General features: G+C 45.7%; 1 protein-coding gene across 1 annotated transcript in view; it reads left to right on the top strand.

Moving 5' to 3' along the window:
• Positions 1-25,573, top strand: part of CDK5RAP2 (CDK5 regulatory subunit associated protein 2) — a 70,827-nt gene that overhangs the window by 14,057 nt on the left and 31,197 nt on the right. The window contains 9 exon segments of the mRNA XM_081967683.1: positions 1,992-2,119; positions 3,432-3,550; positions 5,301-5,429; positions 14,034-14,129; positions 15,325-15,509; positions 17,089-17,551; positions 20,205-20,439; positions 21,337-21,447; positions 23,428-24,013. Of these exon segments, the coding sequence (XP_081823809.1) occupies positions 1,992-2,119; positions 3,432-3,550; positions 5,301-5,429; positions 14,034-14,129; positions 15,325-15,509; positions 17,089-17,551; positions 20,205-20,439; positions 21,337-21,447; positions 23,428-24,013 (2,052 nt within the window).

The raw sequence follows: 25,573 nt of genomic DNA, 5'->3' as shown, positions 1-25,573 counted from the left end.
CTGAATGAAGATCATAACGGTCCCCAATGTAGTCCTGAGCTTAAGGGGGGCAGCAGTTCAGAGGCCGCTTCTTGTTCCTTTGCGGAGGACGGGAGGTGCCTCAAGGGGGAGGGAGTAAATCTTGGATCCAGCTTCACCCCCCTCCCCAAGCATCCCTCCTGCCAAGAACTGAATCCCAGCTGTGTCACCTTTAATCAAGTAATGCCCTTCATTAAGGAAATGAAGCCTTTTGGCATTTATGGATTTATTCCTTTTCCAAGCAGGGCTTAATTCTGAGATCTGCCTTCCCTCCACCCTCCTCATTTTTTCCTTCCTTCTTCCTCCCCCCCTTTTTTTTCCTTCCTTCCTTCCTTCCTTCCTTCCTTCCTTCCTTCCTTCCTTCCTTCCTTCCTTCCCCTTTTATCTCTTTCCTTCCTTTCATACCTTCTCTCCCTATTTTTCTTTCCTTCCTTCCTTCCTCCCTTCCTCCCTCCCTCCCTTCCCCTTTTATATCTTTCCTTTTTTCATGCTTTCTATCTCCCCCCCTCTCTCTCTGCCTATTTTTCCTTCCTTCCTCCCTCCCTCCCCATTTTCCCTCCCTCCCTATTCCTTCCTTTTTCCCCCTCCCTTCCTTCCTCTTCTATCTCTTTCCTTCCTTTTATACCTTCTATCTCTCTTCCTCCCCCTCTCACTCCCTATTTTTCCTCCCTCCTTTTCCTTCAAACAACCATTGGCTCCTTTCAAAAATAAAAAGAGGTGAGGAAAGATTATTTCATGAGGAATCAGGGAGCCGACTTTGAAAAATTGCCTTTGTGTTTGTTGTTTGCTTGTTTTTGAACAGAGCATTTAATAGTATTAAAAAGTCCCTTCTCATCCTTTAGTTCCCCCTCTTTCCTTCCTTCCTTCCTCTCTTCCCCCCTCCCCATTTTCCCTCCCTCCCTATTCCTTCCTTTCTCCCCCTCCCTCCCTTCCCCTTCTATCTCTTTCCTTCCTTTTATACCTTCTATCTCCCTTCCTCCCTCTCTCTCTCCCTATTTTTCCTCCCTCCCTCCCTCCTTTTCCTTCAAACAACCATTGCCTCCTTTCAAAAATAAAAAGAGGTGAGGAAAGGTTATTTCATGAGGAATCAGGGAGCCGACTTTGAAAAATTGCCTTTGTGTTTGTTGTTTGTTTATTTTTGAACGGAGCATTTAATAGTATTAAAAAGTCCCTTCTCATCCTTTAGTTTTCCTTCCTTCCTTCCTCCCTCCCTCCCTCCCTCCCTCCCTCCCTCCCTCCCTCCCTCCCTCCTCCCTATTCCTTCCTTCCTTCTTTTTTAAATCTTCCCTGGATGAAGGAACTTTAATTGAAAGGCATCCAGGCTGCTGCTGGCTGTTTTATTTCCCCACTGTGTCTAAAGAAGGACTGACCAAAACCTTCAGCTTTTCATGCCTCCTTTGCTTTAAACAATGTTCAGAGGTTTGCCTACCAGCCTAAATTTCTAACTGCAATTTGCAAATCGGTCTTCCAAGGCGAGGTGGACAAATTCTCACGCAGCTCCAAAGCTTATTTGGTGTTTGGGACTACATCTGGAGTATAAGACGCACCCAGATTTTCACCCTCTTTTTTTGGGGGGGGGGGAGAAAGGGGGCGTCTTATACTCCGAAAGATACGGTAGACCTCTCCGAAAGTTTTAGACATTCTAGGCAAATTCGTGTCGTGGGTTTTTCCTTGCTGGGGGAAAGTTTTACGTTCAAGGATGTCATGAAAGTTTCAAAGATGACGCCAGCATTGGGAACAAGCGAGGCATTTGTTTGTAACTTTTATTTTAATCGTCTCTAAAGATCTGTTTATCCTGTCCTTTCAAGAGGTTTTAAAAGCGGCTTCATTTTTTTCTCCTTTGGAAGGAGATCTTTTATGTCTGAACAAAAGACGCCAGAGGTCCAGAGCACAGTTTTTTCCCCCCAAATGTTTCATGAGCTTGGCTCTCCTTTGGTCTTCAGTTAAAAGTTCTTCTTTTTCTTTTAAATTAGCATAAATAATCTGCAGGAGGAGCTAAACACTATCTTGGCCCTGCGGAAGCAACTGGAAGAAGGCATCTTGGAGACCTGGAATTTGCGGAGAACGTTGGAGGAGCAAATCCAGGATAACAGGAAGGAAGGTGAGCAGAATAGGTGGCAAAATAATGCTCTGCAGAGAGAATAGATAGGTTCAAGGAGAAAGAGCTACATAGGATTACCAGTCTTCCTCACATTCATGGCTCCATCTTAGGTAGCCGTGAATGGCTATCCTAGGAGTAAACGCCGAAGGCACATGGAGGGCTCTTCCCTTCCCACCAAAGGTGGTCCCTATTTTTCTACTTGCATTTTTATGTGCTTTCGAAGTGCTAGGTAGGCAGAAGCTGGGACAAGTCATGGGAGCTCACACTGTTATGCAGTGCTAGGGATTCGAACCGCCGAACTGCTGACCTTTCTGATCGACAAACTTAGCATCTTAGCCACTGAGCCACTTAGCCACCCCATCCCCTCAGATAAATAGATAGATATAGGCAGATAGATGGATAGACAGATGATAGATGATAGATGGATGGATGGATGGATGGATGGATGGATAGATAGATAGATAGATGATAGATAGATAGATAGATAGATAGATAGATGATATATAGATAGACAGATAGATGATAGATAGATGATAGATAGATAGATGATAGATAGATACATAGATAGATAGATACATAGATAGATAGATGATAGATAGATGATAGATAGATAGATAAATGATAGATAGATAGATAGATAGATAGATAGATGATAGATAGATAGATGGATAAGATAGATAGATATAGATGATAGATAGATAGATAGATAGATAGATGATAGATAGATAGATGATAGATGATAGATAGATAGACAGATAGATGGTAGATAGATAGATACATAGATAGATAGATACATAGATACATAGATAGATAGATATAGATGATAGATAGATAGATAGATAGATAGATAGATAGATAGATATAGATGATAGATAGATAGATAGATAGATGATAGATAGATAGATGATAGATGATAGATAGATAGACAGATAGATGATAGATAGACAGATGATAGATAGATAAATGATAGATAGATAGATATAGATGATAGATAGATGATAGAAACAGACAGAAAAAGATAGACATAGACAGATAGAAGTAGTCCTTGATCACATGACCTGGGACAGTACAACTATCATAAATACATACCAGTTGCCAAGCAACTGAATTTTGATCATGTGACCATGGGGATGCTGCAACAGTCGTAAATGTGAAAACTGGTCATGAGTCACTTTTTTTTAGTGCCATTATAACTTCACTAATGGAAAGTTTGTAAGCCAAGGACTAGCTGTAGTATATTCCACTTCGTAGTGTGTAGATTCCGAAATGAAATGTTGGTCTTTCCCCCTCTGCCCCCATCTTTTTTCCATAGAAGAAACCCCCGTATCTTGGAGCAATCAGACGTCGTACATGAGCATTTGCTTACGGGACCAGGATTATCGCTGGGACTGTCCAGTAGACCAGCTGTCTATGGAAGAGCTTAAAAAGAAGGTATTTGGCTTCCCTCTTCTACAGCCATCTCCACCAGAAAGCTCATTAACATCACTATGTCTTACTTTGGAGTAGCCGTTTCTGGGACCTCATTGTGCGGGGCTATGGCAATTTGCCACATCCAACTCACCATAGCCAACTCGCCATAGTCAACTTTCTGCGGCCAACTTGCCACGTCCGACTCGCTTGAGTTAACTTGCCATGGCCAACTCAACTACAGCCAACTTTCTGCGGCCAACTTGCCACGTTCGACTCGCTTGAGATAACTCACCATGGCCAACCCAACCACAGCCAACTTGCTATGGCCAACTTGCCACATCCGACTCGCTTGAGATAACTCACCATGGCCAACTTGCTTGCAGGGCAATTCATCACAAGAGTTACAAAGAAATAGCAAAATGAAATCATTAAAGGAAGGGTGCAAAAAAAGGGACAGAATGAAATGTAAATGGCAAAAATTAGAATTATTTTTTAAATTTTATTTTGAATAATTAAATTGAATTGTTCAATTGTCCTGTGATGAGTTGTCCCACGGTGAGTGAGTTGGACATGTTGAGTTGGTCGTGGCGAGTTGGACATGATGAGTTGGCTGTTTCAGTTGGCCATTGTGAGTTGGCTGTAGTGGGTTGACTATGGTGAGTTGGCCAGGATGAGTTGACCATGATGAGTTGGCTGTGGTGAGTTGGCTGTAGTGGGTTGACTATGGTGAGTTGACCATGATGAGTTGACTGTGGTGAGCTACCATGGTGAGTTGGCCATGATGAGTTGACCGTAATGAGTTGGCCATGATGAGTTGACCATGACAAGTTGGCCATGATGAGTTGGCTGTGGTGAGTTGGCTGTAGTGGGTTGACTATGGTGAGTTGGCCATGATGAGTTGACCATGGCGAGTTACCCATGATGAGTTGACTGGTGAGTTACCATGGTGAGTTGGCCATGATGAGTTGACCGTGGTGAGTTGGACATGGTGAGTTAGCTGTACTTAGTTGGCCATGGCAAGTTTTCCCATTCCTGTGGGTGTTGCTTTGTGCCTGCCTGCTTACGTTTACAAGGAAATCACAAAGAATCCGGATGTGGGAGATATCTGGAGTGGCAAATCTTGAATGACCTTCAGGAACCCACCACCTAGTTCTGCAAGAATTGAGAGGGATCACAAGGAGTGTCAGATTCTAGATTAAAAGAGCCGAAACATGGAGTCTGTCCCATCTTTGCTTTCGATGGGAATAAGTGTCCCAACTTCTTAGAAACCCCTCTGCACGAAAGGAGTAGTCTACCTAATTGATAACTTGCTTGTTAACCCACTATTTGTAGGTAGGTACCTCAGATAGCCCTTTTCCAACATTTTTTTTTATTACCGGTTCGGGCAAAATGCTAAAAAAAAGTTCCGACGATCAACTGTGACAATCAGCGTTGCTTTTTTTTGTGTGTGTATGAAGTCCATCCGCTTTTGTGTGAGTCAGTGGTGTAGCCTTTGTGTCATTTTTGTGGAAAGTGTGATCGTTGGTTTTTGAGCTCTCTGTGACTCTGTGAGTTCCCTGCTTATTGCCCACGCGGTCACATGACCACCAAGCCATGCCCATCCAGTCACATGACCACCAAGCCACGCCCACAGAACCGGTAGGGAAAATTTTTGAATTTCGCCCCTGGCTTTTTGGCCATGGACCATCCATTCAAACGTAAACGTAGGGGATTTTGGGGAAGGATGTAAGAGTTTCCACGGTCTTCCAGAGCTTCTCTTTCTTGGTTTCAGTTTGTCGAGGTCCTTGGAGTGGTGAAGGAAATGCACTGGGTCATCCAAGAACTGAAAAAGAAGCCGTTTGACTTCTCCACGTCAGATCCTTCGGGAAACGAGAAGCAGAAATCTTTAGACACAAGCGAGGTGAGATTTGGGTTTCTTTTCTTTTCCCATGTTTTATTTGTTCTATTTATATTATTTTCTATTTCCATCAAACAATGTGATCTGGGTACAGTTATCTGAACAGTCATCATCCACATATTTGTTATTATTATTCATCACAATAATATTAATAGTGTATCTATATAATAGTATAACAACAATATGGACTGTGCCGAAATGGATAAATTAACAAAAGAAATCCAGGGAAAAGAAGAAACAGAATATTACCAGATATGGGATAAGTGGTATAGGTGGATGGAGGAAAGAAACAAGGATCAATGAAGGAAGTCAATAACGCCCAAAAATAGTAGTTAAGGAGAATTAACATTATATATATATGCTGGTTTTGTTGTATTCGGGTCTTTTCCCGTGTAGGATTGAAATTGTCTTGGCAACATTTCGGCAAGATCTCACTTGCCATCTTCAGGCTTGGGCTTAAAATGGGATCGGAGCTGCCGCCTTTCTGTAAATCTTGGTGGGAGGGGATGGGGTGCTGGCTTTGTTTCAGTAAGTGGAATGATTGGTTGTGTGGTTGTATCATGATTGGTAGATTGGTGCTGATTGGTGCTGGCTGTGTGTGCATTGTTGTTTTGTATTGTAACGGGTTCGGTGGTGGGTGGTGTTTGTTTGTTGGCTAGGGCTGGTTTCCAGATGTTTGGTAGGCGGGAGGTATCATCACGTTTATTCATGTTGTGGGGGTGTTTCTCTATTTCGATGGCTTCCATAATTATTCTCTTGTTGGAGGTGTTCTGTTTTGGAGATTAACCTGGCTCCTTCAAAGTTGATTTCATGTCCTGTAGCTTTAAGGTGCTGGAAAAGGGAGGAAGTCTTTTCTTTTTTTCTTACTGCATTTTTGTGTTCTGTGATGCGTGCATTTATCCTCCTGTTTGTTTGTCCTATATATGTTGCCGGGCAGATTTTGCATGGTATTTCGTAGACTCCTTGGTTTTCTAGCTGGATTTTGTCTTTGGGGTTTCTTAAGATGTTGGCTATTTTTTGGTCAGTGGTGAAGGCTGTCCTGATATTGTGCTTGTGGAGAATGTTGCTGATTTTATCTGTGGTGCCTTTGATGTAAGGGAGGAGGGCGATGCCATTGTCCTGTTCTGTGTCTTGGTTTTTTGGGGGAGTCTCCTTTTGGATTATCTCCAACGGATTCCAAAGAAAAACAATCACCAACCTAATCCAAAAGGAGAATTGGGTTCCCTTAAGCGACGCCTGTTAAAGTTTCCATTAAACGCTAAATGCCAAGGAATTCCGGCAGGTCTAGTTATTACAGATTAACAGAGTTGGAAGGGACCTTGTAGGTCATCTAGTCCAATTTCCCCTCCGCCCAAGCAGGAGACCCTACCCCATTTCTGACAGATGGCAGAAAGCTTCCAGGGATGAAGCTCACGTAGTCACAAATGTTTAACCATGCAGCAACGCTCAATAATTCGCGATGCCCAGTTAATCCATTGGAAGCATACAGATTGCTATTTTTTATTTTTTTAAAAGAGCACAAGTTGTTGTTTTTTTCTGGATTTTTCTGGATTTTCTATCTTGAGTGCTTAAATCGGACTTCTGACTCAAAGAACTGGAAAATGGAATGCTTGCAGACCCTGAGTTTTTTTGGGTGTGTGTGTGTGTGTGACTGATTCCAGCAAATTCAGGGCATAAAACAGCTGGAGCAGCAAATTCAGGGAACAAAACAGCTAGATCATGGGTGCAGGCCTGATGAAGTTGTGCTGGCTCTGGGCGCAACCTCACCTGTCTCTTGGTATGCTGGGCATTAAGGAGGTTGCCAGTTGATGGGGAAACAGAAGAGGCACTGCCTGGTGTGTGTGTGTGTGAGTGTGCCCTCACCCATTATTTTCCTATTTTCCTTATGGAACATTTCCTGGGATCCCGGAAGCTCTGCAGGGAATTCTCTCTGTGGGGTCATCTAGTTATAACTAGAGGAGGGGGACAACTTATTCTCCAAAGCACCAGAAGGCAGGACGAGAAACAATGGATGGAAACTAATCGAGGGGAGAAGCAACCTGGGATTAAGGAGAAGCTTCCTAACAGGGAGGACAATTGACCTGTGGAATGGCTGGCCACCAGAAGTTGTGATGCTTCATCTTAAGAAAAGACTGGGCAACCATTTGTCTGAAATGGTATAGGATCTCCTGCTTGAGCAGGGGGTTGGACCAGATGACCTCCAAGGCCCCTTCCAACTCTTGTTATTCTCTATAATTCTGTATTCTTCTAGCTATCAAGTGAAAAAACAAAACCACCAGCATTTCACAGCCTTTGAAGTCCAGTGGCATCAAAAGTTCGACTCAAAGGATGCTTAAAGCAGGACTGTCTCTTATGTCATTCGTGAGCCATTCTCTTGGTTGGGTAGAAATGTTGGCTCATCACTTGAACTCTGAGATAGGGTAGGAGATTCAGGATTTCCACGATTTCCAGGTGGAGTGGTGCCTAAAAGGACTTGTATTCTCATCCCAATAAGCATCTTGGCTCCACGTGGTGAGCTTTAGCTGCTGGAGGCCATTCAGGAACCAACGTTGTGGTCCTAGGTTTAGTCCATGGAGAGATGAAAGCATAGGAAGATGTACTTCAGGACCTTGGACAGTGTTCTATGCAACCCATCCCACTCAGATCTTATTTGGTGTCCAACCTTGGCGACTTTTAACACCCGTGGACTTCAACCCCCATGCTGGCTGGGGAATTTTGGGAGTTGAAGTCCAGAAGTCGTAAAGTCACCAAGTTTGGACACCCCTGGGTGAAAAGTTTCCCGAAGGCGTTAGCAGTTGGTCCATTCATCTCAACCAGGTCCTTCTTGAAGCTATTGGATGCTGAGGGACACAGAGGCTTTGAGATCTTGTAGGACCTCACTCTATGTTGTTGTTAGTTGCAAAGTTGTGTCCAACCTATCGCGACCCCATGGACAATGTTCCTCCAGGCTTTCCTGTCCTCTACCATCCTCTGGAGTCCATTTAAGCTCATACTGACTGCTTCAGTGACTCCATCCAGCCACCTCCTTCTCTGCTGTCCCCTTCTTCTTTTGCACTTCATCATTCCCAGCATGAAGCTCTTCCCCAGGGAGTCCTTCCTTCTCATTAGGTGGCCAAAGGATTTGAGTTTCACCTTCAGGATCTGGCCTTCTAAAGAGCAGTCAGGGTTCATCTCCTCTAGGACTGACCGGTTGGATGGCCTTGCAGTCCAAGGGACTCGCAGGAGTCTTCTCCAGCACCAGTTTTCAAAGGCCTCCATTCTTTGGCGCTCAGCCTTCCTTAGGGTCCAACCTTCACAGCCATCCATTGCAACTGGGAAAACCACAGCCTTGACTAGACACACTTTTGATTGGCAGGGTGATGTCTCTGCTTTTTAGCAACCAGGATCCGCATGGATCTCTGGACAATTCCCATCCATAGCTTTCAATCCTACCTCTCTGGAATAATAAACAACAAATCCATCTTCCACACAGCAGAGTTGTGTAGATAGTATTTGTAGGTGGCTGTCATTTTCTCCAACCTCTGGGTATTATTTCTCCCGACAGTGCAAAACTCAAAGAGTGATCCAATTTATTTTCAGAAATTGCTCTGGATGTTTTACCTCCAAGCAAGAGTATTTGAGTAGACAAGGTTAACTTTGAACAAAGCAGAAGTGTGTTCCTCAAAGCTTTAACTGATATTTTTGTGCGAGAGTGGGGGGGAAAACACTATTTTTGAGCAAATCCAGTTTGTATTATTTCGGTACAAAGGCCTCCATTCTTTGGCGCTCAGCCTTCCTTATGGTCCAACTTTCACAGCCATCCATTGCAACTGGGAAAACCATCGCCTTGACTCGTAGCCTCACTCTATATATCGTGTTTATTAATTCTGCAGAAAAGAAAAACCAGTGTATTTAGTCTTGCATCTTCCTCGGTCTCGATTCTTACCACCTGGATTAAATTAGAACTCAGACACTGAATTGGCACAGAGCTCGGATAATGGGGCTCACCCCTTACATTCTGTTGGCCCTCAACCAAAACATCTTCATATCCTTCATCATTAGGAATGTGTTTTTCCACCAACGGTGGCCAAGCTCAGCTGTTTTCTCTGCTTTTTTTGAAACCTGCTGATCCCACACTCTCCTCTTCCCCAGCTTTCTAGAAAGAGTGCAAGGTAGCAATGCTTTTAACCCCTTGCTCAAAGTCCTTCTGAACTTCCATCTCCTTGGAGACCTACAACACCTGGAGTAATTTTTGCTCTCCCAAGAACGAAAAGCTCTGCTTTTTCTCTCGTCCTCCGAACATCTGCTTATAAACCGGTAGCTCTTTGTGCTGAGTCCGTCCTCTGGGGGTCTTCCAGTTGGCTGCGAAACGCGGCGCATCAGCACTTCATCGGGGAGAAGCACCTACTCAAGGTTTTTGACCACCGGGGGGTCATTTGAACAAGACCGATCGATCCTGGGAAGCCCTTCTCTTCACCTTGGGGTGAGGGGGTTCAGCAGGAGGACATTTGACAGTTTGACTGCCAACGAGCAGAAGCTGAGATGCGGCCTGACGTGGTAATGTATATTTTTCCAACATTCGGCCAAAGTGAACTCCAAAGCCCCTGAAGGAAAGGACAAGAAGCAACGAATGGAAACTAATCGAGGAGAGAAGCAACCTAGAACTAAGGAGGAATTTCCTGACAGACAGAACAATTAAACAGTGGAACAGCTTCCCTCCAGAAGGTGTGGGGGCTTCAATACGGGAAGTTTTCAAGAAGAGGTTGGACAACCCTTTGTCTGGAATGGTATAGGCTCTCCTGCTTCAGCAGGGGGTTGGACTAGAAGACCTCCAAGGTCAGAGAGAGAGAGATGGGGGCGGAGCCTGGGCCATCTGTCAGCCCTCAGATGGAGAGTCAACAGCCCCCAGGTCTGGAGGTGGCTGATGAGGAAAAGGAGGAACAGCTGGGTCCAGTGCCTGACGCGCAGATGCAACGAAGGCAGAGGAGAGGAGAGCAGTGGAAATCTATGGGCTGGTCCTTGGGAACGAAGAGCTACCACTGCTAGCGAAATCCCATCCTAGCTCTGGGGATAAAAGGCAGAGGGCGGAGATGAATGGGTACGTCAGAGAACTGTTCATCTCCCCGCTGGACAGACTTGTTAGCCTGCGAGAGAAACGTTTTGCCAGGGCTGCTGGCATTCCTAATAAAGGAATCTTGAATTCACTTCAGAAGAGTCCCTTTCTTCTATGATGCCACTTTGAACCCCATCAAAACGAGAACCACCTTGGAAGTCCCTTCACCCACTTTGCTCGCCCGAAAAGGTGGAAGACCCGAGTCAGCCAGGAGGAAGATCAAATCGCTTCCACCTCATGTCCTTTTCTGCCGCCTTGCCAACGCGTGTGTGAAATCGGCCAAGCATCTTTGGCGCGAGCCACCCATTAAGAGCACTGGCTGGATGTAAGAAATGTCATTAATCTAAGCAGGCGGAATCCTTGACACAATCGAGACATTTTCGAGGCAAAGCCGACATTTTCTCTCTCGTATCAGAAAACTGAAGCGGAAGCTGCCGAGAATTGAGATTACATTCAGAGTTCACCTCCTGATTCCACCGTTGCAAGTCTTCTCCCCCTCCCCGCTTTAAAACAATTAATACAGGAATTTCTCAAGTTGCGAATGTAATGGAGCTTGACCATTACGTTCGTAACCCAAGGATTCGTTGGAGTGAATCCCGTAACTTGAACGGGCTCACTGCCTGCTTTTGCCTGCGCATTCGCTAATCAAATGTGTGGGATATTAAGCGGGTGAGGTCTCTCAGGGTGGGGAAGGCCATGCATGGGGGGGATTACCTAGTGATATAGAAAATATGCAAGATATAGACAAGGGATCTTGGAGGTCTTCTAGTCCAACCCCCTGCATAGGCAAGAAACCCTACACCGTTTCAGACAAATGGTTATCCAACATCTTCTTAAAAACTTCCAGTGTTGGAGCATTCACAACTTCTGAAGCTGAATCAGTCGTTCCACTGATTCATTGATTAAATTCCTTCTCAGTTCTAAGTTGCTTCTCGGCTTGATTCCCTGTGTGTCCCTGAAAATAAAGACAGGGTCTGATTTTCTCCCCCCCCCCAAATAAGCGCTTGGCCTTATTTTCAGGAGGCCGTATTATTTTGGAGGTGCAGGAGGAGGCGAGCGTGGTCACCGCATGGCTGTTGCTTTGTTGCAATATTTTCAAGGAGGGCTTATTTTCGGGGGAGGGTTTATTTTAGTCCATGCACTCAAAAGCCCAATTGGGCTTATTATCCAGGGGGTCTTATTTTCGGGGAAACAGAGTAGTTTCTATCCATTGCTTTTTGTCCTGCCTTCAGATGCTTTGGAGAATAGCTTGACTCCCTCTTCTTTCTGGCAGCCCCTGAGATACTGGAATACTGCTACCCTGTCACCCAGAGGTAGGCTTCAGATAAGTTAACAAACGATTTCACCCAGAATCGAAAATATGAGGCTTTCAAGAAGATACTGGGCTGCCATCTGTCAGCAACGGTGGAGACGGTCTCCTGCTTGGGCGGGAGGTTGGACTAGATGACCTACAAGGTCCCTTCCAACTCTGTTAATCTTAATCTGTTTTTAATCGTGATCCTCCAGAACAATTCACTCGTGGCTCGCGAGGGATTACGGAAGTTCGACGTGACCCCAGGGGGGAAATAAATCTTTAAATTAAAGGCGTCCCAGAATGCAGAAAATTATAACCTTTTTTGGAGAAACCTCCTAACTGTCTTAATTTATAAAGGATTTTACGTTTCGGGGGAAAGGCAGAGCTGTGAATCTCCCGCCGTTCCAGTTACGGAGTCCGCAGACAGGTTTAAATCTCTGGAAAGAGAACCCAATCGTGGCCTTCCCTGGGGGAAAAAAAACCCCCGGGTTGATTAATGAATTCTGCAGAGATCCAGAAAGGCCTAAGGGGATCGAGGCGGGTGGTATCTCTAATTTTCTTTGCCTGGCAGCACAACCTCTTTCAAAATCAAACTTTGGGAGAGCTGCTCCCTTAATTTTATTGGTATTTCATTAAGCGAGCAGGGGAAAATGGCTCTCCGGAGAATTGAGTTCCCTTAAGCGGCGCCTGTTAAAGTTTCCATTAAACGCTAAATGCTATAACATACCAAGGAATTCCGGCAGGTCTAGTTATTACAGATTAACAGAGTTGGAAGGGACCTTGGAGGTCATCTAGTCCAAACCCCTGCCCAAGCAGGAGAAGCTACACCATTTCTGACAGATGGGAGTCCAGTCTCTTCTTGAAAGCCTCCAGGGATGAAGCTCCCACAACTTCTGAAGGCAACTTCTGTTCCATGGGTTGATTGTTCTCACTGTCAGGAAATTCCTCCTTATTTCCAGGTTGAATCTCTCCTTGGTCAGTTTGCATCCATTATTCCTTCTCTGGCCTTCAGGTGCCTTGGAGAATAGCTTGACCCCTTCCTCTCTGTGGCAGCCCCACAAATATTGGAAGACTGCTCTCCTGTCTCCCCTGGTCCTTCTCTTCACTAGACTAGCCAGGCCCAGTTCCTGTAACCGTTCTTCGTATGTTTTAGCCTCCAGGCCCTTGGCCATCTTAGATAGATTCAGTTTAACAGAGTTGGAAGGGACCTTGTAGTCCATCTAGTCCAGCCCCCAGCCCCAGCTCCTCAGATATTGGAAGACTGCTATCCTGTCTCCCCTGGTCCTTCTCTTCACTAGACTAGACATGCCCAGTTCCTGCAACCGTTCTTCGTCTGTTTTAGCCTCCAGTCCCCTAATCATCTCGGTTGCTCTTCTCTGCACTCTTTTTCTAGAGTCTCAACCTCTTTTTTTCACTGTGGCAGAGATGGGTTACTCCCAATTTGGCCTGGATCAGGCGACCCGGTAGTAGCAGCGGCGAGAGGCTCCGCCCACATGCCCGGATGCTTCTGTGCAGAAGCGTCGTGCACACCGAAACTAGTAGTAGAAAAATTGGCCACCCCCCACTGCACCGTAGCCCCCAAAACTGGATGCAGTACTCTAGGTTAGACTTTTGAAGTCAGCGCTCAAAAGCGAAAGTCAGTGACTTTCTTTTGGCATCGGTCAATTTATAGTGGTGTTATGGTGGATAAAGAAAAACCAACTTTGGTCATCTGTTGTGTTTGTGTGCGGAGGTTACAACGCCGGCTAGGAAGGCTCCATGGTGGTCCTCTAAGGATGACGTGACTTACTAGAAGTTGTGAAGAAGTCTGTTTTACTCCACCTAGCTTGTGGGGGTGGTGGATAAGAGGATGGACATAGAAGAGGAAGTCAACCTATTCTCCTCGTATTGCATGCTAACTCTGCCCACTGCCAGCAGTTCGATCCTGACCGACTCTAGGTTGACTCAGCCTTCCATCCTTCCGAGTTGGGTCAAACGAGGATCCCAGATTGTTGGGGGCAAGAGGCTGACTCTGTAAACCGCTTAGAGAGGGCTGTGAAGCGGAATATAAGTGCTATTGCTATCTTTTGGGATGGCTGCGCTGCTAAATAACCTCGTATCCGTTACTCTTGTTTTCAGGCGTGTGTCTGTTTTCCTTATTTGTTTGTACATTCCGTCATATCACTTGGTTTCCTTTGACCAATGCAGCCTTTTTGTCATCTCCTTCCACACTTTTGTGTAGCTTCTTGAACGGACGGAGGAAAGTCAGACTCTGCTGGGGGCTTCCGACGAGGAGGCGAGCGCGCCCAGCTGCGACGGTCCAGAGACGCTGAGCGAGGTGGGAGTTGATTGCCCCGGCGGGCTGTTTTTAAAGGGTTCTCGCTGATGGGAGGTGGGGACGGGAGTGGTGGTATGAAGCTCCGAAATTCTAGTGAACTTCTCGGATGGTCCTTCAAGAATAGGTGGGACTTGGCTGGGTTTGAAGCTTCGCCCTCTTTGGTGGCATGAAGATAAGTTCCTCCCCTTCCCTGCCCACCCCTTCTCTCTTCCCTCTTCTCCCGTCTTCCCCTCCTCCCTCCTATCTTCTCCCTTCTTCCCCCTTCTCCTCCTCTCTTCTCCCTTCTCCTCCCTTCACCCTTCTTCCTTCTCCATTCTCCTTTCTCCTCCTGTCTTCCCTTTCTCCTTCCTGGCTCCTCCTGTCTTCCCCTTCTCTCTTCCCCCTTCCCTCTTCTCCCTTCTTCTCTCTTCTCCGTTCTTCTCCCTTCCCCCTTCTTCTTTCTCCTCTCTCCTCCCTTCTCTCTTCTTCCTTCTTTTCCTTTCTTCTGCCTTCTCCTGTCTTTACTCCAAGTCAACCCTTGTTCTTTAGCTGTTCCCTTCTCCTGCCAACTCTGCATCTGCACACACTGGGAACAGGCTCCAGCTGTTCTTCTGCCTCACTGATGTCTGACTCCGAAGGCAGCTGATAACTGTCAGATGGCCCTGGCCCCCTCCCTGCCTCCAACACAGAGCCCTCATCAGAGCCTTCCCCAGACTCCAGGACTGGCCCATCTTCCTCCCCAGCCTCCTCACTTTCCGAATCTGCCACCAGCTCCACTGGCAGTCCACAACACCCAGGTTTTTCTTTATCAGGGCAACCTGGTCCACCCAAATATGGGACGGAGCATACTGCTTCCGCTTAACAAAGCTATTATTACAGGGTCTTTCTCTTAGGCCAGAGTCGATGGTGATCCTCAAGTTATCCTGTCTCTAGAGTGGTAGACAGGTATGTCTACACCAGTGGTTCTCAACCTTCCCAATGCCGCGACCCTTTAATACAGTTCCTCGTGTTGTGGTGATCCCCCAACCATACAATTGGTGTCTCGGTTCCTAAGACTATCGAAAATATGTGTTTTCCGATGGTCTTAGGCGACCCCTGTGAAAGGGTCGTTCGACCCCCAAAAGGGTCCCAACCCACAGGTTGAGAACCACTGGCCTACACGTTTCCTTTCCACCAGCCAAAGAGCAAGGCATATTTCCCCCCCTCTTTCCATCAGATCATCCTTTTGGATCCTCTGGATCAACCCTACAAGACGCTGAACCCACCGGAGTTTGAACCCGAGCCGGTTGCCGGCAAATACTTTGAAGGGAGCCCAGCGGCCGACAATGGTGATACGCGGGAAGAGACTCCTTCGTCTGTGTGCCTTCTGGATGAAAACGGAGTGGCGGAACGAGGATCTCGGTGAGTGAGCAGCTCAAGACACGGCAATTTCTGAGTTTTACTGAGTTTTGAAATAGACACCGACAACAATAGAAAAAGAAAGGGAGAGAGGAGGAGAGAATGAGCAGAAGACGGGGGAAAGAAGAAAGAGGTAAGGAGAGGAGGATGGAAGGGAGCGAAAGAGAAGGAGAGAGGGTAGGAAGGAGAGGAGGAAGAGCAGGAGTAGGGGAGAGGTAAGGGAAGAAGGAAGGGGAAGGAGAGGTGGGAAAGAAAAAAGAGGTAAGGAGAGGAGGATGGAAGGGAGAGAAAGAGAAGGAGATAGGGTAGGAAGAGGAAGAATAGGAGTAGGAGAAAGGGAGGGAAGAAGGAAGGGGAAGGAGAGGAGGGAAAGAAGACAGAAGTAAGGAGAGGAGGATGGAAGGGAGCGAAAGAGAAGGAGAGGATAGGAAGGGGAAGAGGAAAAGTAGGAGTAGGAGAAAGGGAAGGGAAGAAGGAAGGGGAAGGAGAGAAGGAAGGAAGGAAGTAGAGAAGGGAGGGAAGGAGAAAAGAAAGGGAAAAGAAGGTGGTGTTATAACAGCCGGAAGGGATGATAAATAAAGCAACCCAAATTGTATATTACAACCTATGAAATGAAATAATAAAAGTATACGAATGATGAATGTAAAGATGAATAACAATTATGTGAATGCATACTTTAAATGGTACATAAGAGAGTTAAAAAATAAAAACTCTTTGAAAAAAAAAAGACCGTCCGTCCTCCTCCTGGAGGGACGAAGGAAAGCAATTGCATTTTAAAAAAAAAACCTCATAAAGATTTTGAATGCAGTGTATCGTCAGGGCATATCATTTACAAAAAAGCAAAGAAAACAAAAAGAAATATTCACACACAATAACGACAATAATAGTGTGACAGAATAATTTGAACTCGATTTCTTTTTATATTAGCTTATTTGTAATTCTGTTAATTATATTAGCGTATTTAGATGCTAATATAAATTAACAGAATTTATATACGCGTGACCGGCATGACTAAACGCATGGAATGCTGTTACCTTACCTTAGCCAGTGGCTAAGACGCTGAGCTTGTCGATCAGAAAGGTCAGCAGTTCGGCGGTTCGAATCCTGAGCGCTGCCTAACGGAGGGAGCTCCCGTGACTTGTCCCACCTTCTGCCGACCTACCAGTTCGAAAGCATGTAAAAAATGCAAGTAGAAAAATAGGAACCACCTTTGGTGGGAAGGGAACAGCGTTCCGTGCGCCTTTGGCGTTGAGTCATGCCGGCCACATGACCACGGAGACGTCTTCGGATAGCGCTGGCTCTTCGGCTTTGAAACGGAGATGAGCACCGCCCCCTAAAGTCGGGAACGACTAGCACATACGTGCGAGGGGAACCTTTACCTTTAATGTTTTTTTTCGCTAATCTTCCGCCCTCTCATCGGACTCTCTTTTGAGGTGGGTTGACATGAAAAAGGAATTCATTCAGGGTTTACTGTTTGGCAACCAGCGAATTTGTTTTCTTTACAAATGTTTGGTTTGTTTATTTTCAATTTTGCTATTTTTCTCCCTCTGTTCCTCCTCCTCCTCTCCGCTCTCTGCATAAGAAGCGGACAAGGACCGAGCAAAACTGCAAATGAGCCGCCGGATCCCGAGAAGATCGCCGAGCGAGGCAGTTTAAGCGATGATCTGGAGAACAAAGAGGAGGGGGACCTCAAGCAGCTGATTATTCAGCTGAGAGCTGAACTCGAACAGCTGATGCAAGCCAACATCTCGCTGAAGCAACAAGGTGAACCACAACCCACCCCCAAAACCGAGGACGCCGAAACCATCAGCGAGTCGAATGTGGAGACCGAATCGTCCAAAGTGGAAGTGAAGGACACGTCTACCCAAACGATAACCGAGGTGGGGGCCTCCGCGAGGCCGAAGCACGAAGGCAAAAAGACGGCAGTCTCGGAAGACGCAGCCGCCACCCAATCGTCTCGGTTCGACCAGGATTGCTTGCAGAGGTACGTCTCGGCCAAGAGCGATTCGCAGAAGGCTCCCCTTCAAGTCAGCAAAGCGAATAAAGTGAGTATCGATGGATCAGGGTTAAAGGAGGGGGGTCCTTGGTGCTCTCTGAGCTTGGTGGTTTTCTTGCGGATGTTTCATGACCCAACTAGGGTACATCATCAGTGTTAGAAGGGAGTGGGGTTTGTGGAGACAGGAAGAGGAAGGAGAAAGCGAGGAGAAGGACAGGATGCCGTCCCACTGGAACGAGGCCCTCCGACTCTTCCCCACCAGCAGCGCTTCCCTCCAGCCTTCGCCCAAAGCCCCCCACCAGGAGGCTGACGCAGACCCCAAGTGGGAATTTCTGCCCCCCTCCGACCCCCACAAAAAGACCCCAAAGGGGGAGACTCTCTGCAGCAACACAAGCGTCCATTGCACGTATCCGTCCCAGGGGCCGTAGTTTGAGGACCCCAATTTAGTGCAATATTAAAAAATGCAAATAATTTTTCCACGGACCACCAACATTTTCTCCTGGACCAGCAGTTGGTGACCGCTGTTCTAGAGGACCTCTGGTTCTATTTTTCCTTCTCTTTCCGTGTCCCTTCTCACCCCTTACTCACTGAGTAACTGAGGCAAAGAGATGGCTCTTGCCAGAGACCTCCACTCAAGAGTGTGTCTTCTGGGGAGGGCCTTGTCCCATCCCTGCCCACCCAGAAGAAATCCTGAAGCCGCTGGAGTAACGTTGCTTCTAGTTATTACGGTCTTTTAGCCATTATTCTCTATTACAGCTAATCAGTCCCTGGTAGAGCATTGTTCCTGAACATCCTTAATGCCCAGAAATAACCAGTCATTTTCATAGTTACTGCAATATTCAGGGGTAATTTCTTAAGTTAATGATGCATGGGGTGCTTCCTTAATCACTTTTTTAAAAAAAAGATCTTTCTGAATTTGCAAAGGGATCATACGGGGAAAAAAAAGGGAAGGGGGAAGATAGCTAGGTTAAGAATTACATTTTATAAAATCTACAGCCATCCAGTTTGTTCAACCTACAAGGAGTCAGTCCTCCTGCCACAATTGAGCCCAAGAGAGTGAAAGTGAACTCGTTTTACGACCTTTCCTGCCACAGTCGTTAAGTGAATCGTTGCAGTGGCTAAGTCGGTAACATGGTTGTTAAGTAAATCTGCCTTCTCCTCGGAAGGTCGCAAGATGAGTCAGTTGCCAAGGATCTGGATATTGATCGTGTGACCACGGTAACGGTCGTAAGTGTGGAAAATGATCATTTTTTTCAGGGTAGGGTAGGGTAGGATAGGATAGGAATTGAGTAGAGTAGAATGAATAGAATAGAATCAAATAGAATAGACTAGAAAAAACACAATTAGAATAGAAATCAGAATAGAATAGAATAGAAATCAGAATAGAATAGAATAAAAATTCAAAAAGAAATTAGAATATAATATAATTAAAATAGAATAGAAATTAGAATGGAAATTTGAATAGAATAGAGAATAGAATAAAAATTAGAATAGAATAGAAATCAGAATAGAATAGAATTTCGAAAAGAAATTTGAATATAATATAATTAAAATTAGAATAGAAATTAGAATAGAAAGAATAGAATAGAAATCAGAACAGAAAAGAATAGAAATTCAAAAAGAAATTGGAATATAATTAAAATTAGAATAGAAATTAGAATAGAATAGAAATTAGAATAGAATAAAGAGAATAAAATAAAATTAGAATAGAATAGAATAAAAAATTGAATAGAATAGAAATCAGAATAGAAAATAGAAAAGAAATTAGAATATAATATAATTAAAATTAGAATATAATATAATTAAAATTAGAATAGAAATTAGAATAGAATAAAAAGAATAGAATAGAATAAAAATTAGAATAGGATAGAAATCAGAATAGAATAGAAATTAGAAAAGAAATTAGAATATAATATAATTAACATTAGAATAGAAATTAGAATAGAATAGAAATTTGAACAGTATAAAAAGAATAGAATAAAAATTAGAATAGAATAGAATAAAAATTAGAATAGAATAGCAATCAGAATAGAATAGATATTAGAAAACAAATTAGAATATAATATAATTAAAATTAGAATAGAAATTAGAATAGAATAGAAATTAGAATAGAATAGAAATTAGAATAGAATAGAATTCTTTATTGCCAAGTGCGATTGGACACACAAGAAATTTGTTTCTGGTGACTAATATATGCAAGCAACAAGTGGCAATCATGATCATAATCATAAAATGATAATAAATCACCAGAAGGCAGGACAAGAAACAATGGATAGAAACTAATCAAGGAGAGAAGCAACCTAGAATTAAGGAGAAACGTCCTAACAGGGAGGACAATCAACCAGTGGAACAGCTTGCCACCAGAAGTTGTAAATCCTTCATCACTGGAGGCTTTTAAAGAGGAGACTGGATGATCACTTGTCCAAAATGGTATACTACCTGTATTAGAAACACAAAAAAACAGAGTGAATGGGTAAACATTTTTCTCCCGTTTTGCAGCCCTGGAAGGCTAAGTTTTCCCTCCCTTCTTCTCCAGTTGGGTTGCGCCTTCCCTCACCCGCATCCCCAGACACAAAAAATGCACCCCATTGTTCCCCCTCTCACCTTGTCCTGGATTCCTTCAGACTGTCTTTGATTTCTCCTTCCGGTCTCTCTCTTGATGCGCCATTTAAACCCTCTCTCGATCTTGTTGTTTCGTTCAGAGCAACTCTTGCTCCCAACCCAAGAAATCGCGCTTGCCTGTTTTGCTGAAAGCCTCAAGATCCCTGGGGAGCATCTCCTTAATGTCCCCGCTGCCCAGGCCGGACCTCCAGCCTTGTGTCTTCACCCTGGACCAAAGCCCGAAGGGAAGGCAGTGGAGAGAAGAGGCCCAACAAAGTGAGGCCGAGGGACACGGGTCCCTCCGGAAGGACGTACGAGAAGAAGACAAACAAGCAGGTATGGGTAGATGTTGTGGTGGTGGCCAACAGAGCTGGCAACAGAGTCGGACAGTGAGGAGGTTGGGGAGGAGCATGGGACAGTCCTAGAGGATGGGGAAGGATCGGACGAGGGCTCTGTGTCGGAGGCAGAGAGGGGGCCAGAGCCGTCTGACAGTTATCAGCTGCCTTCGGAGTCAGACATCAGTGAGGCAGAAGAACAGCTGGAGCCTGTTCCCAGTGTGAGTTGCCAGATGAAGGGAGCAGCTAAAGAACAGGGGTCGTCTTGGGAGTAAGGCCACAGGTGGAGGATGAATGGTCCCTCCCAGAGGGAATAAAAGAGGAGCAAAAGGGGAGTGGAGTTTGCAGGAGACAATTTGTTTAGTCGTTAGATTCGTTTCAGGAGTGTGAAGATCTGTCCGTGAATCTCAGAGACTCTGTGCCCAACCTTTCCTTTCAATATTTCCATGGCAGCTTTCCAAGCTAGATAAGGTCTGTGGTCATAAATACTCCTTCGAAAGACTGTTTGCCAGGCCTTGGCTGAATCTGAAGGAGAGGAATTGACAGTCATTGAATAAAAGGGGTTTTGCTGAGACCAGGACTCTGCCTCCTGCTTTTTGGGGAAGCCTCGTTCAGGACAGATATCTTGCAAGGAGACCAACCCGAATTTCTCCTCTTCCTTTCTTTTGGACTTTATAAGAGGACCGCCTCCTAGAATCATGTGTTTACCTTTAATGAACTTAATATTTAAATCCTAGTTTAAAACTTCAGTGGACTGTCCCTTTCCCCCTTAAAAATAGAAAGGAGAAGATGAATTAAAAAAAAAACAGCAACATTCCCCCCCCCCTTTTTCAAATTTTATTTACATCTTTAAACATTGGTCTCTTAAACTCAATATATCGCCTACCTATTTTTGCAGAAATGTTGACCATCCAGCCAAAGGTCTTTGAAGCAGATCTTAACTTGCCCGGTATCCAAAGCTCTGGCCAGAGAGACCAGGATCCGAGTATCAGCAACACAACCCAAATAGGTACAGTTTCCCCTCGTTTGAATTCCTGCAGCTCCTAAAAAATTTTTAATTTATTTTTGCACAGGTGCAATTTGCAGGGGGTACAATTGCCAACCCGCAAAAACAACAACAACACCGGGTTAAAATAATTCTGTTATTTTCTGTTAAAATATTCTGTCTCCTACTTGATTTTATTTTTTTTTATTTTTTTGCTGCCGTTAATTGTTCCCTCCCCAGCTGCTTTGGAAAAGCAGCTTCTGAGAATTAACTTTTATTTTTTATTTTTTGACTCGTCAGCGGGATTCACGAAGCCGCTTAATGTATATAATTGAAAGGTGTAGCTCTCTTCTTGAGCTGGAAGCGATGAAATTTCTCTGATCCTCTCTGTAATTTTATTTTTAAATGGCCATCGAGTGCCTTCTAATAAGCCCATTTTGCGAGCTACAGATAGCTTTTTTCTCCCGTTTGAATTTCTCGGGACGTAACCGAACAGCTTAAAGCGGTTTGTACGTGAGATTAATGATCACGGAGTAAAAAAAAAAAAAAAAACTGGTATCAAATTCTCCATTCCTTCTTGCTCAACATCAAAGAGACCTCCAAAGTTACCCCATCAATCATTTCTTTCGTGGCCAAAACGGAATAGCAAATAGGAAAGAGAAAGTGGCTGCACACCAATGCAGAACCAATTGGAGATTTGTTTTAATTAGTTGAAGAACTACAGGTAGTGGGGGGCTGAAAGGGGCAGGTTAGAATTTGGAAGGTGCAGGTTGAAGGCTACAGCCCCACCCTCCCTGCCCCCACCCCCCCACCCCATGGAAGCTCATTAAATGAGTTCGTGCCAATCGTTCTCCCTGAGCTGAGCTTACAGCTCGGGATTGGCAACTGGGGAAAAGAAATTGGTGGCAGGGATGTGATAGATGCTATTTTAAGCTCCTGGAAGCAAGCTGGGATAGACATCTAAGAGGTAAAGAAATGTAAAATGGTACTAATAGAAGAGAATATTGGTAGCTTGGAGGGGAACTGTGAAGTCCGTTGTGCTCTTTGAGCTGGGCTGTTTTCTCGCGGATGTTTCATAACCCAACTAGGTGATGTCATCAGTCTAGAAGGGAGTGGGGTGTGCTGGGAGGAGGAGGAGGAGGAAGAGGAGAAGGAAGGAGGGGGAAAGGAGGAGGACTATGGGGTCCTTGGTGCTCTCTGAGCTGGGTTGTTTTCTTGCGACGTTTCATTACCCAACTAGGTTACATCATCAGTGCTAGAAGGGAGTGGCTCTTCCAACACCGATGATGTTCCCTAACGGGGGAATGAAACGTTTGCAAAATAAACAATAACAACAACTGAGCTCAGAAACCACCAAGGACCCCACAAATATAAAACCGTTCTAGGCAGGGGATTGGACTAGAAGACCTCCAAGGTCCCTTCCAACTCTACTATTGTATTGTATTGTATTGTATTTTCCCTCTTTCTTCAAACAAACACTAATTTCGGTCGAATTGCTGGAATCAATCCATGGGAAGAACAATTCCCCCCCCCCCACCCCCATTCAAGACCCAATAACTGTAACCTTTAAGAGCGTGGGTTCAAGTCCCCAGTTTAGAGGACATGCAAAGTCTCATGATTTCCCCCCCATTGCTGGAAGGCAGAAACCACCATTTAACAACATACATTAGAAACTGAACAACCTCAAAGAAATACACAGAATAACAGAATAATGGAAGGGGCCTGGGAGGTCTTCTAGTCCAACCCCCTGTTCAAGCAGGAGACCCTATAGCGAACCTTTTTGGCGCCGAATTCCAAAAAAGGAATCCGCAATCGCATGCCATAGGTTTCCCTGTAGCATTTCAGACAAATGACTGTCCAGTCTCTTTTTAGAAACCTCCACAACCACCACTTCTAGTGGCGAGCTGTTCCCCGGGTCGATTGTTCTTATTGTCGTGGCATGTCTCCTTAGTCCCAAACAGAGTCCATCTTCGGTTCAAACGCATTTGCCTTTTTCCGTTCCAGAGACAGACAGGGGGATCCCCGAGTCCAAACAGTCCGCTTTGCCAGAGCTTCGCTCCCCGCTCGGCGTCCCCGAGAAGCAGTATGGGGACGTCGCGCCCGCGTTCTCGGGGGGCAAGAAGAGCCTTTCCCTTAAGCAGAGCTTGCTCAGCTTCGAGGCCTTTGACTGCGAGTCCGTGAGTGACGTCGAGGACCTGAGACAAAGAATCCGGGATCTGAAATCCGTGGTGGAGAAGTACCAGATGCTGCTGATCCAGTTCGACCTGATCGAACCGCGTCCTTCCGGAGACTCTCTGCATCCCGTCGGGAGCGACGGCAAGAGTCCCTCCTCTCCGGCGGGGTTCAAGGAGAGCGAGCCGGAATTGGCCAGCTTCTCCAACAGAACGCAGCCGAAGGAAGGCGCCGAGGATTCGTCTGGAGGATTCGGCGCCGAGGATTCGCCCTCCAACAACCGGACCGTCCAGAAGCTCCGGGAGATGTTGTCAGAAAACGAAGCCGAACTTGAGAAAGAGCAGATGGCCAACATGAAGCTGGTGGACGAAGTCCATCGTCTGCACGACAAGCTCAAAAGCCTGACGCCCCGGGACGAGTGAGTGGCAGCCTCTTGGCCTTTGGAGAAAAGGGGTTGGGGTTGGGGGGGTCCCTGCAAAACAACAACAGCCATGGTTATAATACAGGTAGTCCTCAAACGTACGACCTCAATTTATCCCCCAATTTCTGCTCTAAGTGAGACGTCCTTAAGCGAGTTTCTTGCTCCTCTTTTACGACCTTGTGAAGCCGATCACTGCAACGGTTAAGTTAGCCACCCGGTCGCCGTTAAGCGAATCTGGCTTCCCCCACTGACCTTGCAGGTTAAAAGGTCGCAAAAGGGGACCCCCCCCTCCCAGGGACACTGCCACAGTCATAAATGCAAACCAGTTGCCCCAAGCGTCTGGATTTTGGTCATGTGACCATGGGCAGGGATATGCTACAATGGTCGTAAGTGTGAAAAATGGTCATAAGTGACTTTTCTTCATCGTAACTTTGAATGGTCACTAAGCGAGATGGTCGTTAAGTGAGTTTCTCCCTCCTTTTACGACCTTTGTGAAGCCGATCGCTGCAGCGGTTAAGTAAGCCACCCAGTCGATCTAGCTTCCCCCACTGATGTTGCGGGTCAGAAGATCGCAAAACGGGACACACACATACACAAAAGGGGACACACACACTGCCACTGTCATAAATACAAACCAGTTGTCCCAAGTGTCTCAATTTTGATCACGTGACCCTGGGCGCGGGTGCTAGAGTGGTCATGAGTGTGAAAAGCGGCGGTAAGTGACTTTTTTCATTGTAACCTTGAACGGTCACTAAACGAATGAGTTCAAAGACAGGGGCGGCTTTCGGCAGTCGCTACTGCTGGTTCGCTTGCGGGCGCGCCCGCTTGACGCGCCGTTCTGCGCAGAAGCCCCCCCCCAAAAGATGGCGGTGCTCACGGCACCACCCGGAGAACTGGTTTGGCGGCGTGGCAGGACCCAGGTTGCCGAACCGGTAGGAAGATGAGGAAGTCACGGAGTAAGTTATAATACGTGTCAATAGCATTGTTCTGACCCAGTTCCCCAAACATCATGAACCGCCGTCGGAGGTGAACTCTCTCTAAACGGTCATTAAACGAACTGTTGTAAATCGAGGAGTACCCGTTTTGGGTTTTGATGATGTTGTTTTTTTGCCCAGAGTCACTAAGAGCGAGTTGGCGGACGTACGCATTTCCTAAACAAAATACCGTATTTTTCAGAGTATAAGATGCACCGGAGTATAAGATGCAGCAAGGTTTTGAGGGGGGGGGGGAGTTTTTGCACTCTGCAAACCTCCCCAAAACGGCCCGGTTTTTTGCAAAAACGGGCCCGTTTCCTCCTCGCCCCCAAAAAAGGCATGAATAGCGTTTAGGGAGCTTGCAGAGTGCTCCGGGGGGGGGGGGGGGGGGGGGCAAAAACGAGCAAAAAATGGCCCGTTTTTTGTTTAAAAAATGGCATGGATAGCCTTTAGGGAGTTTATAGAGTGCTCTTGGGGACTGGGGAGGGGGATAAAATTGAGCAACAAATGGGCCGATGTTTGCTCATTTCTACCCTCCCCAGCCTCCAGGAGCACTCTATAAGCCTCCTAAAGGCTCTGCATG

The sequence above is a fragment of the Natrix helvetica genome (assembly GCF_964273705.1).
Source record: "Natrix helvetica genome assembly, chromosome: 15".
Lineage (NCBI taxonomy): Eukaryota > Metazoa > Chordata > Lepidosauria > Squamata > Natricidae > Natrix > Natrix helvetica.
Note: the sequence above shows the minus strand (reverse complement) of the source record. Positions and strands in the feature narration are given on the sequence as shown.